Source organism: Callithrix jacchus, chromosome 9 (assembly GCF_049354715.1).
Source record: "Callithrix jacchus isolate 240 chromosome 9, calJac240_pri, whole genome shotgun sequence".
Classification (NCBI taxonomy): Eukaryota; Metazoa; Chordata; class Mammalia; order Primates; family Cebidae; genus Callithrix; species Callithrix jacchus.
In genome coordinates, this window is record NC_133510.1 from 11,222,191 (window position 1) to 11,237,924 (window position 15,734).

The 15,734-nt window shown below is 45.8% G+C and overlaps 1 protein-coding gene across 3 annotated transcripts in view; it reads right to left on the bottom strand.

Moving 5' to 3' along the window:
- The window catches only part of BCL2L14 (BCL2 like 14), a 43,087-nt gene extending 27,574 nt beyond the window's left edge, over nucleotides 1–15,513 (bottom strand). The window contains exons 1-2 of one of the 3 annotated variants that reach the window (XM_035255292.3): nucleotides 15,420–15,513; nucleotides 13,327–13,377 (exon numbers count right to left, since the gene is read on the bottom strand). Coding sequence is in view for 1 of the 3 variants with exons in the window: in XM_002752138.7 (XP_002752184.3) it covers nucleotides 2,025–2,092 (68 nt within the window). In the remaining 2 variants the exon portion in view is untranslated. Of the gene's footprint in view, nucleotides 1–2,024; nucleotides 2,273–2,532; nucleotides 2,710–13,326; nucleotides 13,378–15,419 lie in introns of those variants that run through there. The other 2 variants (XM_078338297.1, XM_002752138.7) reach the window with 2 other exon arrangements.
- Nucleotides 15,514–15,734: the final 221 nt, after the last annotated feature.

Genomic DNA, 15,734 nt, shown 5'->3' on the forward strand with positions numbered 1-15,734 from the left:
TTACAGGCCAGAAAGACTGTGACTTGGCCCAGCCAACAGGCAAAGCTAAGGATGAGAGGGGATGAGAGAGAGGCAGATAGAACAGTGCTCAGGAGCCAGCCGCAGAAGGAGGCTAGCCTGCAGGGGAGGGATGAGGGACTGCCGCCGCAAGAGCCTGGATTGCACAGAGCAAAAGAGAACAAATAGAGGCGAAAAGGTTAAGAGGGTTGAAATGTATATAACAAACGTAGATGCCGGGCCAGTGGCTCATGCCAGTAATTCCAGCACTTTGGGAGGCCCAGGGGGCAGGATTGCTCGAGCCCAGAGTTCCAGGCCAGCCTTGGCTCCGTCTCTACAAAAAAATGAAAAAATTAGCCAGGCATGGTGGCGTATACCTGCAATCCCAGTGACTTGGGAGGCTGAGGTATGAGAATTGCTTGAGCCTGGGAGTTGGAAGCTGCAGTGAGCTATGATCACACCAGTGCACTCCAGCCTGGGTGGCAGAGAGAGACACTCTCTTAAAAAACAAAATAAAAGCTGGGCGCGGTGGCTCACACCTCTAATCCCAGCACTCTGGGAGGCTGAGGTGGGTGGATCACCTGAGGTCGGGAGTTTGAGACCAGCCTGACCAACATAGAGAAATCCTGTCTCTACTAAAAATACAAAAATAGCTGGGTGTGGTGGCGCACGCCTGTAATCCCAGCTACTTTGGAGGCTAAGGCAGAAGAATTACTTGAACCTGGGCGGCGGAGGTTGCAGTGAGTCGAGATCGTGCCATTGCACTCTAGCCTGGGCAAAAAAGAGCAAAACTCCACTCAAAAACAAACAAACAACAACTAAAAAAAAAACCATAAAGCAAAGAACCCATCCACCACACAAATGTGAAGTTTTTCTTTCTACTAATCCTCGTTATAAATTACCTGATTGTTCAGTTTATAGCTAAGTCTTACTTTCAAGCAGCGATTGAGTATTATCCCAGCTTAGATCCCTTCTGCTCGCAGCTGTTCCTACAGAAATTTTAGTTCATCCAGGAAGCCCAACTTTGGGGTTCATGGAAATGGAAACCATAAGTTTCATGCTTATGTTGATAGAAGCCCTGGGTGGGGCCCCTGAGTGCTGGCTCAGAACGTGGAGGGGAGATTTCCATTCCCAAGAGAGACCTGTGGGCTTATTCTAATTCAGGGCCGCAGAGGACACAACCCTACCTCACTCACCTATGTTTACCTTCCTGCTCCTTGTCTATAACAAACCTGCACTCTCAGAAGCAAGGCTGCTGAGGCTCTTTTCCTCCCCGAGGTGGCCAGGGTCCTCCACGTCTGGCCCCAGAGTGTCCTTTGGGAACACTGGCTACCTGGCCAGCTGTGCTAAGAGGCCGGCTGGGAAGGCTACACTCCAAGAAGCACCTACATTCCAGGTATCGCCAGACGCGGTGTCACGAGGTTCTCACTTGTTGAGGTTAGATTTCACTTCCCGGTGGTGGCAGCTAATGGATGAGCACACAGAGGAAACCGCAGCAAGCACCTGGTGTTTCCACACAGAGGCGGACACCACCCAGCGCCCCAGTTGTGCTGGACAGCTGGTTCACTGTGCCTCTACCTGTCCCAGCAGTGAGGGGTATGGAGAATCCCTTGGCGGCTCCATCCCAGCAGAAGAGCCGACTTCATGTGCTCGGGACACACAGTTGAGCCCTGAGTGGATCTCGTGGGCGCTGACACTCATCCCCACGAAGCCTCCCACAGCACATCCTAAGCTCAGCTTGGTTCTGTTGTCTGGACCCTCCCCTTCTGCCCTTCTCCTCTCCTCATCATTTCAGACCTCTCAGGGTCTTCGTGCCTTCTGCCTGGACTGTTCTTTAATACTAAACATGAAATGAGGAAGGAGAGAAGGTGCCTTAACTTCCCACAATAGAAGCTGAATGCTAGACAGAGCCTCAGGTCATATTCATCAAACAGAAGGACCAAGACTGTGATGGTGAAAAGAAGCAGGCAGGGAGCTCAGGGAGGAGGGAGCTTTCTAGAGGGGAGAGAAAAGGGTCTTTCATTTACCTGTGCCTTAGACTCGGGGAGGTCTCTGGGGGCCTAGACCTCCTGCAGATGAGTGCCCAAATTCCCATGAGGTGCTCAGGACTCTGATCTCAAACCAGGAATTCCCATGCTGGCTTCAGTCCCTGCATCCCTGTAGTGTCCAGCTTGGGCAGTGGTGTCCCTGGCCACGGAAAGCCTCTCATGTCATTGCATACCTCGCCAGATACAGAAGCAGAGAGGACTGCGTAACATTACATGCCTCAACTAGTAATGTGTTCTTAACTGAACCCTCTGTAGCGAAAGAGAAATGAAAGAGAAACCTAAATAACTTTTCTTTCTCTTTCCTGGAACTCCGATAAATTAGATTCTCAATGTCATTTTGTGACCTGAGACTTACATGATAAGAACTTTGTAATAAACCCAGTAAAGAGCTCCCTGAATTAGGCTGCTGCATTTGGCAAACAGCTAAAGACCAGGCTGTGTCCTCCTGCAAAGGCTGAGAGTGAAGACTGGTGCCGCCTGGTGTTACCTGGTCTGGAAGCTGTCAGTGATTTCTCCTGCTTCCGGTCAGATGGCAGTAAGGATATTTCTATACCCGAGTCTCTGTCCACGGAACTCAAGAGGAAACTTTCAACAGGTCTTCTTGGCTTGTCATTTGGAAAGACTCATGTAGTTTAGAGCTCCAGGCTGCAGCTTCTTCAGGTTTAGGATTTAGGCTGAAAAGGGGCTTAAAGAAGAAGAATCACTTCCTTATTAAGCCCTGCCCCTGGCTTTTTAATTGAAGGAGGGGCTGACCTTTGGCCATGTAATTTGACTCTAAAAGAAATTCTGCATCCATTACCTGGCACTCTTCCTGCCCTTTGGGATTTGTAGATGGGTGTTCGCTTTACTCTCCGCATCAGTTGTTGTCAGGTGAACAATGTTTACTGACCACCTAACATGCTACAGGCACTATACACATATTTAATCTTTTTTTTTTTTCTGAAACAGTTTCACTCTGTTGCCCAGGCTGGAGTACAGAGGTACGATCTTAGCTCACTGCAACCTCCGCCTCTCAAGTGATTCTCCTGTCTCAGCCTCAGCCTCCTGAGTTTCTGAGTTTACAGGCACGTACCACCACGCCCAGCTAATTTTTGTATTTTTAGTAGAGATGGGGTTTTGCCATGTTGAGTGGTCTTGAACTCCTGGCCTTGGTTGGCCCACCAACCAAGTGCTGGGATTACAGGCATGAGCCACCATGCCCAGCCCACATATTTAATCTTAACACATTGAGAAGCAGGTGTCATGATTCCCATTGCACAGATGAGGAAACTGAGGCTCCGAGGGGTGAAGTACCTTGCTAGGGATCCCTGTCAGTTGAGCTGAGTTCCAAATCGTGGTCTTTCTGGCTTTACATTACATCATGTCACCTATTCTATGAGACTCAAAGATTGTCTTCAAGTAGAACCACCAGAAAAGCATTAAAAAAGGAATCTGGCCGGGCGCCGTGGCTCACGCCTGTAATCCCAGCACTTTGGGAGGCCGCAGCAGGTGGATCACGAGGTCAAGAGATTGAGACCATCCTGGTCAACAAGGTGAAATCCCGTCTCTACTAAAAATACAAAAAAAAATTAGCTGGGCACAGTGGCGCGTGCCTGTAGTCCCAGCTACTCGGGAGGCTGAGGCAGGAGAATTGCTTGAACCCAGGAGGCAGAGGTTGCGGTGAACCGAGATCGTGCCATTGCACTCTAGTCTGGGTAACAACAGCGAGACTCCGTCCCAAAAAAAAAAAAAAAAAAAAAAAAAAAAGGAATCTAACCACAGCCATAGTAAAAAACACAAAAACCCATTGAGAGGCCAAATGTCATAATTTTAGAGATGGGATTCCCTATTATAAGAAATGGGAAACAGTTACATCTGAGTTTATGCTCTATCTAGAGTCTTAAGTAAAATAGATGTGTATGGCCATGCCTGAGCGATGCTCAAACTGTGACATGACGGAAGTGTGAATAGTGAAAGGGGAATTAAAGCTATTTACGTCAAAGTGGGGAAGAATGGGCCATTTAAATATTAGGCAGACAGATGGTAATTAGGGGAAGTTAGATGATTAGTAACTCGAGGTGAATTTTCACAGGCAAACTAATGTTTTTTTGCACCAGTGTGGTCAACGTAGAGGGTAATACCAAGAATGATTTTTCTCTTTTTATAAAAACTTGCCATCTTTTTTGGGGAGAATGATGAGATATATTCACTGGAAACAATTCAAGAATAAACAAGGCCTGGCTCAGTGTCTCAGACCTGTAACCCCAGTTTTTGGGAGGCTGAAGAGGGAGGATCACTTGAAGCCAGGAGTTTGAGACCGGCCTGGGCGACATAGTAATGAGATGTGAGTTCTTCAGGCCTGGTTTGCAAAGACACCACTGATACAATGACACCACTGATACAATGACACCACTGATACAATGACATGCAGTAAAGAAGCAGCCCAAACCCATCAAAACCAAGATGCAATGAAAACCACCTCTGGTCATCCCGACTGCTCGTGATACGCTGATGATAATTCGCTGGCGTGCTGAAAAACATTCCTACCAGCCTCACGTCAGTTTACAGATGCTATGGCAATGTCTGGGAGTTACCCTACATTGTCTGAAATGGGAAAACCCTCAGTTCTGGGAACTCCCCACCTTTTTCCTGGAAAACTCATGAATAATGTGCTTTTTGTTTAGCGATGATCAAGAAATACCCAATATATTCAATCAAGCAGCCATGCCACTGCTCTGTCTATGGAGAGCTGCCCTTTTATTCCTTACCTTGCTTAATAAACTCACTTTCATTTTACTTGGTTGGCTCGCTCTTGAATTCCTTTCTGCGGGAAGCCAAGAACCCACTTGGCCTCCCAGGCTAAACCCTAATTTTGGGATTCACCCTGTGATAGTGAGACCCCATCTCTTAAAAAAAATTTTTTTTTTTTTTTTTAAATTAGCCAGGCATGGCTCACACAAGTAGTCCTAGCTACTCAGAGGGCTGAGGTGGGAAGACCACTGAAGGCCAGGTATTCAAGAGCAGCCAGACAACATAGCATGGTGAGCCGGGCGCAGTGGTTCACGCCTATAATCCCAGCACTTTGGGAGGCTGAGGCAGGTGGATCACGAGGTCAAGAGATCGAGACCATCTGGTCAACATAGTGAAACCCTGTGTCTACTAAAAATATAAAAATTAGCTGGGCATGGTGGCGCACACCTGTAGTCCCAGCTACTCGGGAGGGTGAGGCAGAAGAATTGCTTGAACCCAGGAGGTGGAGGTTGCCGTGAGCCGAGATCACGCCATTGCACTCCAGCCTGGGTAACAAGGGCGAAACTCCATCTCAAAAAAAAAAAAACAGCATAGCATGGTGGCACATGCCTGTAGTCCTAGCTACTTGGTAGTCTGAGGCAGGAAGATTGCTTCAGCCCAGGAGTTCAAGGCTGCGGTAAGCTAGGATCATGCTATCGTACTCTAGCCTGGGCAACAAAGTAAGACCCTGTCTCAAAACAAAAAGCCAAAGCAAACCATAAACTCACAAATGCACATAAGCGATAATAGAATCACCTCACATAGTATGTACTACTGGAGTTCTGAGTTACATAACTGAACAATGTTGGTGGCAGAAACCATTTAGAATCCTGAAGGGTCTTGGTCAGGCACAGTGGCTCATACCTGCAATCCCAGCAATTTGGGAGACCAAGGCAGGAGGACAGATTGTGTTCTCGAGTTTGAGATCAGTGTAGGCAACATAGTGAGACCCCATCACTACCAAAATAAAAATAAAAAATTAGCTGGGCATGGTGGCGCACACCCATAGTGTCACCTAATCAGGAGACTGAGGTGAGAGGATAGCTTGAGCCCGGAGGTTGGGGAGTGGGAGATGGTTGAGGCTGCAATGAGCTGTGATCGCATCACTGCACTCAGCCTGGGTGACAAGAGTAGGGTCCTGTCTCGAAAGAAAGGAAGAAAGAGGGAGGAAGGAAGGAAGGGAGGGAGGGAGGGAGGGAGGGAAGGAGGGAGGGAGGGAGGGAGGGAAAGATAGATCCTGAAAGGTTGTGTCAAGGCAACTATGAACAGAGGGAAGGGGAAATCCCCACAAGGAAGCTAAGGACAGCAACTGTCTGTGTCTTGGTCAACTATGTTATCTTCATACCTAACAAGCTGGCCAGGGAGAGGTCACAATACATGCTAGATATTAAACAGCAAAAACAAAAACCACTTTTCTCCTGATTTTAAACATAGACATGCTGTTGTAGAAAACCTGTAAAACAGGGTACATAATAAGGATGGCCATAATGTAGTCATTCAGTGGGAAATGCTGCTAAAAATTTGGTGAACGTCCCTCTTTTCTTTGAGAAAACGTGGACACAGGACAAACTCTCTGCTCTCTCCCTCTCTATGAGGAAAAGCAGAGGATTTTTTTTTTCTTCAGACAGTCTTGCTCTGTCCTCCAGGCTGGAGTACAGTGGCACAATCTCGGCTCACTGCAACCTCTGCCTCTAGGGTTCAAGCTATTCTCCTGCCTCAACCTCCTGAGTAGCTGCAATTACAGGCATGAGCCACCATGCCCGACTCATTTTTGCATTTTTAATGGAGACAGGTTTCACTATGTTGACCAGGCTGGTCTCCAGCTCCAGAGCTCAAGATATTCGTCTGTCTTGGCCTCCCCAAAGTGCTGGGATTACAGGTATGAACCACTACACCCAGCCATCATAACTTCTAATAAACTTACTTTGTAAATAGAATTTATTAATGGCTGCATTGTTCCAGTGAATGATAGCATTAAAATTATTCAGCCAGAGGAGAATTGCTTGAACCCGGGAGGTGGAGGCTGCAGTGAGCTGAGATCGTGCCACTGCACTCCAGCCTGGGTGACAGAGCGAGACTCTGTTTCTGAAAAATTAAAATTAAAATTAAAATAATTCAGCCAGACAACTATTTTTAAATGTTTTGTTTGTCTTCAAGTGCTTACCATTGCAAATAAGGCCGCAGGATAGAGTTTTCATCTTTGCTCACATGTTCTATTGTTTCCTGAAAAATGATTCCTCAGAGTGGAATTATTGGGTATGAATATTTTTAAAATTGTTATATATGCTTTCAATTCACTTTAATCTATTACTCTGTAATTGATTTATATCATCACTGGAAACAATATCTTAGAGAAAAATCCCAAAGTTTGAATAATACAGATAAAAGCCCATCCTCAGGAAAACTTTGGGGGTTTTGCCCATCATTATGAGTAAGGCCAGATGAGCAGATTTCAGAGTGGAAACCAGATTACTTTGGGGCTATGATGTTTATCCTTGTTTTGATCTCAGTGATGAAACTTGTTGGGAATGGGTTTATAACATCGGGAAAAATCCACACGGAGACAATGGGTCACTCAGCAAGGCTGGTTTACTTCCTGTAGGGAGGGTGTAACTCGCCGGCAGTCTTGCCAGGAGAGCACACCTGAACAAAGGAGAGGGGGACATTTATAACTTTCATAACCTGATGCAATTGCCCTACTGCTGTGTCCATTTTCCATTGGCCAGAACAAGACCTCACATTCTACGCTTGACCCGATTGGCTAAAAACTTGGCAGTTTCCTGAATAAATAAGGGAAAAGAACACCAGGAAGAAGAGGAAGCTAGTCAGGAGAAGGTCGGAGGGTTTCCAAATAAGGAATGGCATGCACTGAGGTTTGGAGCCTGCCCAGTTCTGTTCAGACGTGTTGGAGCGGGTCAAGGTAGCTGACTTAAGTCGTGGCTGATTTAGAGAATATATATACATGGGCATATGTTTATGGTAATAGTGGATAATGGCCATAGAGTGAGAGATTGTAACTCCTTATAATGTTGTCTAAGAGATAAACTTTGAAGAAGAACTTTCCCATCTCTCACAATTCCCTCCTCTTTTTATTTCATAATTCTTCTTCTTATCTAATAGGTCCTTGCTTCGTTGTTTGGCTTGGTCTTCCATCAGAAGTAATTTCTCTGGATAGGGTGGAGGAGGAGTTGGAGATAGGTTAGGGAGGGTAGTAGTAATGAGCCTTTGCACGAGTCCTCACACACACAGTATAACGCAGCATCCTGCAAGAAGTATACCTAACACCGCTACCAGGGAAGTGAGGGCTGATGCCAAAGTGTCCTTCCAGTTGCCGAACCGGGTCTCTAGCCAGTTTGAAATGGGGTTATTTGTTCCTGCATTTTTGGCTAGTTCATTAGATAGGGCCATAAATCCCTGTAAGGCTCTCGTGATACTTCCATCTGGAGCTGTGCTATTTGGAATGAAGGTACAGCACCAGCTCTTACTCATTAAGCAAACACCACCATTTTCTGCTAATGTCGTGTCAAGAGCAATCCTGTTTCCCCGTGCCATTTGGCTGGTAGACCTTATCTGTTCTGCGATTCCCTTAACAGCATCCTTGGTATAGTTAACAAATCGTTTTTGATTATAATAAATATAATTTATCCAGTCTGCATTTTTATTTACTGTCACCCACCAGAATAGTGTTGATTGAAATCCAGCAGCTCTCTGATTCATTTGGAACTCTGCCGGGATCCCGATTTCATCTAGGTGCACATGAGAATCAAAGGACCCATATGGGGCTCCTCTTGTATGTCGGTGGTGGGTTTCCTCTGTCTTTGGTTGATGAAATGCCAGGGTAAAAGGGATAGCCAGTTGGACTAAAGTGCAAGTATCACTCCAGTTATTTGGCAGAGTGTCCAGTAAGGGTCCCCTGTAATACCACCGTACATCGGCTCTGGGATGGCTAATGGAAGACTGATGGGTTAGCTCTCAAAAGTGCCGTACTTCACTGCATCCTTTGAAATTTCCAAGGAATATCGAGTTCTCCTCCTGCTGTGAGAGACACGAGGCAAACTCTGCCTCAGAAGATGGAGGTTGAATGGCCCTTGGAGGCTGACCTGCAGGGTGTCAGACCTCAGGATATAGCAGAGAGAGAGAGCTTGACACGGTCCATTGTTCCAGGCAATAGAATCTTGACAGAGAGCTATCACGCATTCCAGGTCTGTCTGATGAGAGGACCACTTCAGTGGGAAGGGGACAATCTGGGCTTCTAGCCTGCCATGTGCACAAGTGTAACAGTCACTTTTATTTAGCGTGCGGACAGAATATTTAATCCATTCTAACCAGGCATTTGCATCTTGATACCCTGTCTCAATACCTAAGGTTTGTTTCAGATTGTTTATCTGTACTACCAATGCCTTTGTTTTATATCATTAGGTGTGGGAATTAGTTGAACAGCTGCTGTTTGATCTAAGGCTGAAATGGCTGGGGATGGAGAAGGGGAAGGAGGAAGAGGAATAAGGCGTATTTCAAACATACCTACAGGATATTTCCCATTTACATTTGCTCCAATGCTGTAAAGGTGATTTATAACAGGTTTACTATCCATAATTGTAGAAATAGTGATAGAAAGAAGGATAGGCTTGGATTGGTAAATTTTGCAAGAAGGGGAAGAGGTCCCTTTAGTGAAGCAGAGGCGAGATCTGAGATCAGTACAAATTCCTCCTGCAGAAGTCCAGCCTGTATATTGGTCAGTCCTTCAGACATTGTCCCAGCAGTTGCACAGCTGCCAGGCAGTAGGGACAAGGAACTGATGCCTGGGCTGTAACTTGTCATGTTGAAGAGGACTGGGGACTCGATGAAGTAGCGTCAGAGGTGGAATGAAGCGACAAAAGACTGGTTGAAATGAAAGATTTGGGAAAAGGAACAGAGGAGAAGCATAGCACCATTCATTATGAAGGACATCTGTGAAGGGGTCAAGATGTACCTGCCAAAGTCCGCCACTTTGACCTTAAGATCATTTTGAGCTGAAGGCAATGAAGAAGCAGATACAAGAAAAACTCTCAGCCAGGTGCGGTGGCTCACACCTGTAATCCCAGCACTTTGGGAAACCCCATCTCTACTAAAAATACAAAAATTAGTCAGGCGTGGTGGCAGGTGCCTGTAACGTAAGCTACTCGGGAGGCTGAGGCAGGAGAATTGCTTGGACCCAGGTGGCAGAGGTTGTAGTGAGCCGAGATCACACCACTGCACTCCAGCCTGGGCAGCAGAGCAAAACTCCCCCTCAAAAAAAAGAAAGAAAGAAAAACTCTGCCCATCACCCACATCTCCCTACCAGGGAGGGCAGGAAGATTCTCAATCACTGGAGACAACTCTGGACTCTTAAGCAGGCCAGAGCTGGCACTGGAGGAACCTACGTAACAAACCTCACCAGGGCAATCTTTATCTTCCATTACTTTCACCATCTACTCACCCTCGCATAGTTTGCCACCTCCAGAAGCCCAAAGCCCTTTCCCTTTGTCTTGTCACTTTTTTTTTTTTTTGAGATGGAGTCTCACTCTGTTGCCCAGCCTTGACTGTAGTGGCACGATCTCTGCTCCCTGCAACCTCCGCCTCCTGGGTTAAGTGATTCTCCTCCCTCAGCCTCCTGAGTAGCTGGGATTACAGGTGCACACATCACGCCTGGCTAATTTTTGTATTTGTAGTGATGTACTGGCCCGAGCGTAGAAAGTCAACACCAAGGCAAAAGTGTGCCAAATTGCAAGGTCTTTATTGCCGGCAGCCACGGAGGACTCGAGTCTCTCCAACCCGTGGCCCCGAAAGGAGGGTGTCAAGACCTTTTATACCCCTAAAACCACCTCGGGGGTGAGGGTGAGGAGTGGGGATGGGGATGAGGGCTTCAGACATTCCGAGGGCTAGTGGATTCTGTAAATCACCTCCGGGGCAGAGATGAGAGTTGGGGGCTCTGGATATTCCAAGGGCCAGTCCAAGGGTCACTCCGATTGTTACTTTAGTGGTTTACAGAAGTTAAGATAAGCGTTAGTTTACACATTGACTGGGTAGTGGTGGGAATTACAGACCTTAGTTACTTATTACAAGTCGCAGGAGCCAAGACGGCAAGGGTTTGGACTGCTTGCCTGTCACATTAGGGTCACAGAGAGCAGTTTCAACAGAAATCAGAGGTATGGTTGAGGTATGCAGTTTTGTGGGGCTTTTACCATGTCACAGTAGTCGAGACGGGGTTTCACTATGTTGGCGAGGCTGGTCTTGAACTCCTGACCTCAAGGGATCCAACCTCCTTGGCCTCCCAAAGTGCTGGGATTACAAATGTGAGCCACGGCACCCGGCTTGTCTTGTCACTGCTTTACAAATTTGTGTTTTTTTAAAAGCTGCTCTATAGGCCCAAAATCTAACCCCTCCTTTGAGTTACTCATCACTGAGCGATCCTGTTCGTAAGCACGTGTTAAGAATACCCTTCTGTTTGTTTTTGTTTTGTGAATGTGTCTTTTGTCAGTCTCATTTGCAGGGCCCAAGCCAAAGAACCTAGGAGGGTAGAGGAAAAAGAAGTTTTCTTCTCCTCTATACCTGTAAGAAGACCCTCTAACTTGTGGTCTGAGTGAAGACAAAAATAATAGAAACAAGTTAGCATATAGAAAACTGATAGTAGTGCAAATAATTCCTTGCACATTAAAATGCAAATGGTCTCCCGGGGGAATGCCATTGTTTATTGTCCGGTAGATATTAACCAGTTTTTCCAGTTCTGCCTGCTTGTAAATTTATTTAGGTATTTCTTATCTGACTATAAATGTGTGGTAGTTGGAGTTCTCTCCTTTAAACTGGTTGTAATATTTTGCTGGCTCCAGTTAAGTGAGTTAAATAAAACCTCTCCTTCCACACAATTACCCTATCAAACCCCACTACAACTTTTAATAGCTGCGACCCTTGCTGGCTCCCTTGATATCTGGGTACAAGTGATCCTCCCACCTCAGCCTCCAGAGTAGCTGGGACTACAGGCATGCAGTACCATGCCTGGCTATTTTTTTTTTTGTAGAGATGGGGCCTCATTATGTTACCCAGGCTAGTCTCAAACTCCTGGCCTCATGTGATCTGCTTCCCAAGGGCACTGAGATTATAACCTGGTGAGCCACCATATCTGGCCTACTTAACTCTTTTGTACTTCAGTTTCTTCATCTGTAAAATGGGCATAACTGTAGTGCCTGCTACACAGCTGAATTAATAATTGGCATAGACTCAGTGAAATGAAACTGTTATTGTTAGGTGTCGTCTTTGGAGCATGGCCACGAAAGCATGCCTATCTTTACTCTAAAAATTTTGCCAACTAGGCTCAGAATTCTCTCTCAACAATCTCCAATTTTACCATAAGATGAATATTCTTTCTCCAGTGTTCCCATTGCAGCACGATTTACAATAGCCAAGATCCGGAATCAGTCTAGGTGTACATCAATAGATGAATGAAAACAGATAATTTGGTATATATACACAATAGAATACTATTCAGCCTTAAAGAGGGGGAAAATCCTGTCATTTGGGACAGCATGGATGAACCTGGAGGACATTATGCTAAGTGAAATAAGCCAGGCACAGAAAGACAAAAGCTGCATGATCTCACTCGTATGTGGACACTGAGAAAGTTGATCTCACAGAAGTAAAGAGTACAACGGTGGTTACCAGGGGCTGGGGGTGGGGAGAGGTTGGTCAAAGGCTACACAGTTTCGGTTAGACAAGGAATAAGCTTTACTGATCAATTGCTCAGCATGGTAACTATAATAAGTAATAATGCATTGTACATTTCAAAATTGCTAAAAGTAGATTTCAAATGTTTTTAGTGCAAACAAATGGTAAGCTTGTGATGTGATGAATTTGCTAATTAGCCTGATTTATCATTCCACGTTGTAAACCTGTACCAAAGCATCAAACTGTACTCCATAAACATATATTATTGCTACTTGCTAATGAAAAATACAAAACAAAGGAAAAAGAAAAAAATCCTCAAAAAAAAGAAAAAGAGATGGCCGGGTGTGGTGGCTCATGCCTGTAATCCCAGCACTTTGGGAGGCTGAGGCCGGCCGATCACGAGGTCAAGAGATTGAGACCATCCTGGCCAACATGGTGAAACTCCATCTCTACCAAAATACAAAAATTAGCTGGGCATGGTGGTGTGTGCCTGTAGTCCCAGCTATTTGGGAGGCTGAGGCAGGAGAATTGCTTGAATCCAGGAGGCGGAGGTTGCAGTGAGCCGAGATTGTGCCACTGCACTCCAGGCTGGTGCCTGGCGACAGAGTGAGTCTCTCTCTCAAGAAAAAAAAAAAAAGAAAACAAAGTCCTCAGCCCTGTCACGTTTTCTTTCCACTCACCACCCACCTCCTTCCCACATCTGATTGTTGAATTCTTTCCAACTTCAACTCAACTCCACCTCTTAGAGCCTCTCCAGATCCTCCAAGGTGAGCTGGGCTACTCTTTCCCCATGCCTATACCATCATAAGTTATGCGTAGCTATTACGGTACTTACGGTCTTTGTTTTACTGTCCATCATCTATGCCTCCGTCTTCACCCCGTTTGCCTAAAGAGCAAGGAGATAATAATTGCTTTAGGGTCCCACTTGGCACAAGCATGGTGCTTTGCATATATTAGGCCATCATGAAATGCTCGTTGGATTGGGTATTAAGATTGTGTAATGTGGACTATTTATCTTAAAAGAGAGAAGATTTAGGAGGAATGGAATTGACTCTCATGGAAGGATTCTATTCAGTACCTAGTGTCAGAGAGCAATGGGGACCAGGGGCTGAAAGTCACCAAGGGGCAGATTTGATCCATCTGTGTGGGGAGGATTCTTCACAGTGACAATCATTTCATGAGATGAGCGCCTCATGAGAGGTGAGTTAAAGGTATTCAAGCAGAGGCAGGATGGCCACTGTCAGGAATGGGGCGGAGGGGAATTCAGGATGCACACTTGGGATTCCCTGTTTGTTAACTGAGTTTCAACCTCACTAGAGACCTTGGTGATGTTTCAGGTTCACATGTAGCAACGGACCACAGCAGATGCATGGGGTACCTGGTGCACTAATAGGGTTAAGACAGGCCCAGTGCTGCCCAGTAGACCTGAGTCTGGCTTAGGTTCATTCTCGGCTCTTGCTAGTCCAGTCTGCAAGAGGCTGTACTCACAGAAAGCCAGCTCCCTTCCCCACCTTCTCTATTTCTTAAAATAACCCCTCCCTCACTCTTATACACCCTGCTCACTGCTGTCTGGTGCCCCATAAGATCAATTTCATGCTGAACTTTACTACAAGTCCTGAGTTTCATCTTAAAAGCATTTGAGGTGTCTCACGTTATATCCTAAAACCTTTCAGTTTAGCTTCACTTTCTGGTGCTATTCAATCCTTATCAAGCACTTCCCCCCCAAAAGGTACTAAATCCATCTCTTATGCAAGTTTCCACAGGCTGTATGCGGCCCAGGACGGCTTTGAATGCGGCCCAACACAAATTTGTAAACTTTCTTAGAACATTATGAGATTGATGCATGGCCATTTTTTTTTCTTATTTAGTTATTTATTTATTTAAAGAAGAGGTTTTACTATGTTGGCCAGGCTGATCTTGAACTCCTGACCTTGTGATCCACCCACCTTGGCCTCCCAAAGTGCTGGGATTATAGGCGTGAGCCACTGTACCCACCCTCTTTTTAATAATAGCTCATCAGCTATTATTAGTGTTAGTGTGTTTTATGTGTGGCCCAAGACAATTCTTCTTCCAGTGTGGCCCAGGGAAGCCAAAAGATTGGACACCCCTGTAAATAGGTTGTTAGATCTGAAGCTATAGTTTTTATAGTTCTTCTGGCTATCGTATTTCTTTCTCAAATTATGGGTCTCACTATTCCTTGTCAATTTGGGTTTCAGATTTACTCCTATAAACTTCCGGCTAAAACCTTTTAGTTTTCACAGACTCCTCACTAATGAATAGGTCCCCTTTGGCATTTTGCTCTTAGGATCCGGTTTTCCATGGTTTTTTTTTAAAGTCTCACTCTGTTGCCAGGTTGGAATGCAGGGGTGTGATCTTGGCTCACTGCAACCTCCGCCTCCCGCATTGAAACAATTCTTCTGCCTCAGCCTCCTGAGTAGCTGGAACTATAGATGCATGCCACCACACCTAGCTAATTTTTGTAGAAATGGGGTTTCACCATGTTGGCCAGGCTGGTTTTGAACTCCTGACCTTATGTGATTCACCCGCTCGGCCTCCCAAAGTGCTGGGATTACAAACAGGAGCCACTGTGCCTGGCCTGGTTTTCCGTATTTCTGAGGCTCTTTCAAGACTCCTGCCCATCCTTTGCATGCTAGGGCATTGGTCATGACCTCTTATTGAACCCGACCTCCCATCTAGGTCTCTACACACAGTTTTGCTCCCCACCCTTGGCCCTGAGCATTTCTGCCACCTGGCCTCGTTCCTAAGGTTCTTGCTCAGGGAGGTCAGTAGAATATCTGCCATATGTCAGCCTGATAAATGGATTGTCTCCCAAGAATCTTCCCTCACACATTAAATTTTAGGAAATACCAAACTTAAGAGTGGATTCTATCTCAAATCACGTTTGTAAGAAACTTATGTAGCACTCACATTTTCCTCTTGTAATAACACTCTTCTTCGTGGTTAGTTCTGACAGGAGAGTCCAGGGGAGCCCATTTAGCCTGTAGGGTGAAGTGGAAGCACTGGAACCTTAGAATCTTTGCGAGTAATAATAGTGGGATGGGATGCAATTGCAGTGGAGAACAGTGTTTCTATGGGAAACTGTGTTCAGAGTTCCGCCTTGGATTGCTGAGATTCCTTTTTTATTTTTTATTTTTTTTGAGATGGAGTGTCACTTCATCGCCCAGGTTGTAGTGCAGCAGTGTGAGCTCAGCTCACTGCAACCTCTGCCTCCTGGGTTCAAGC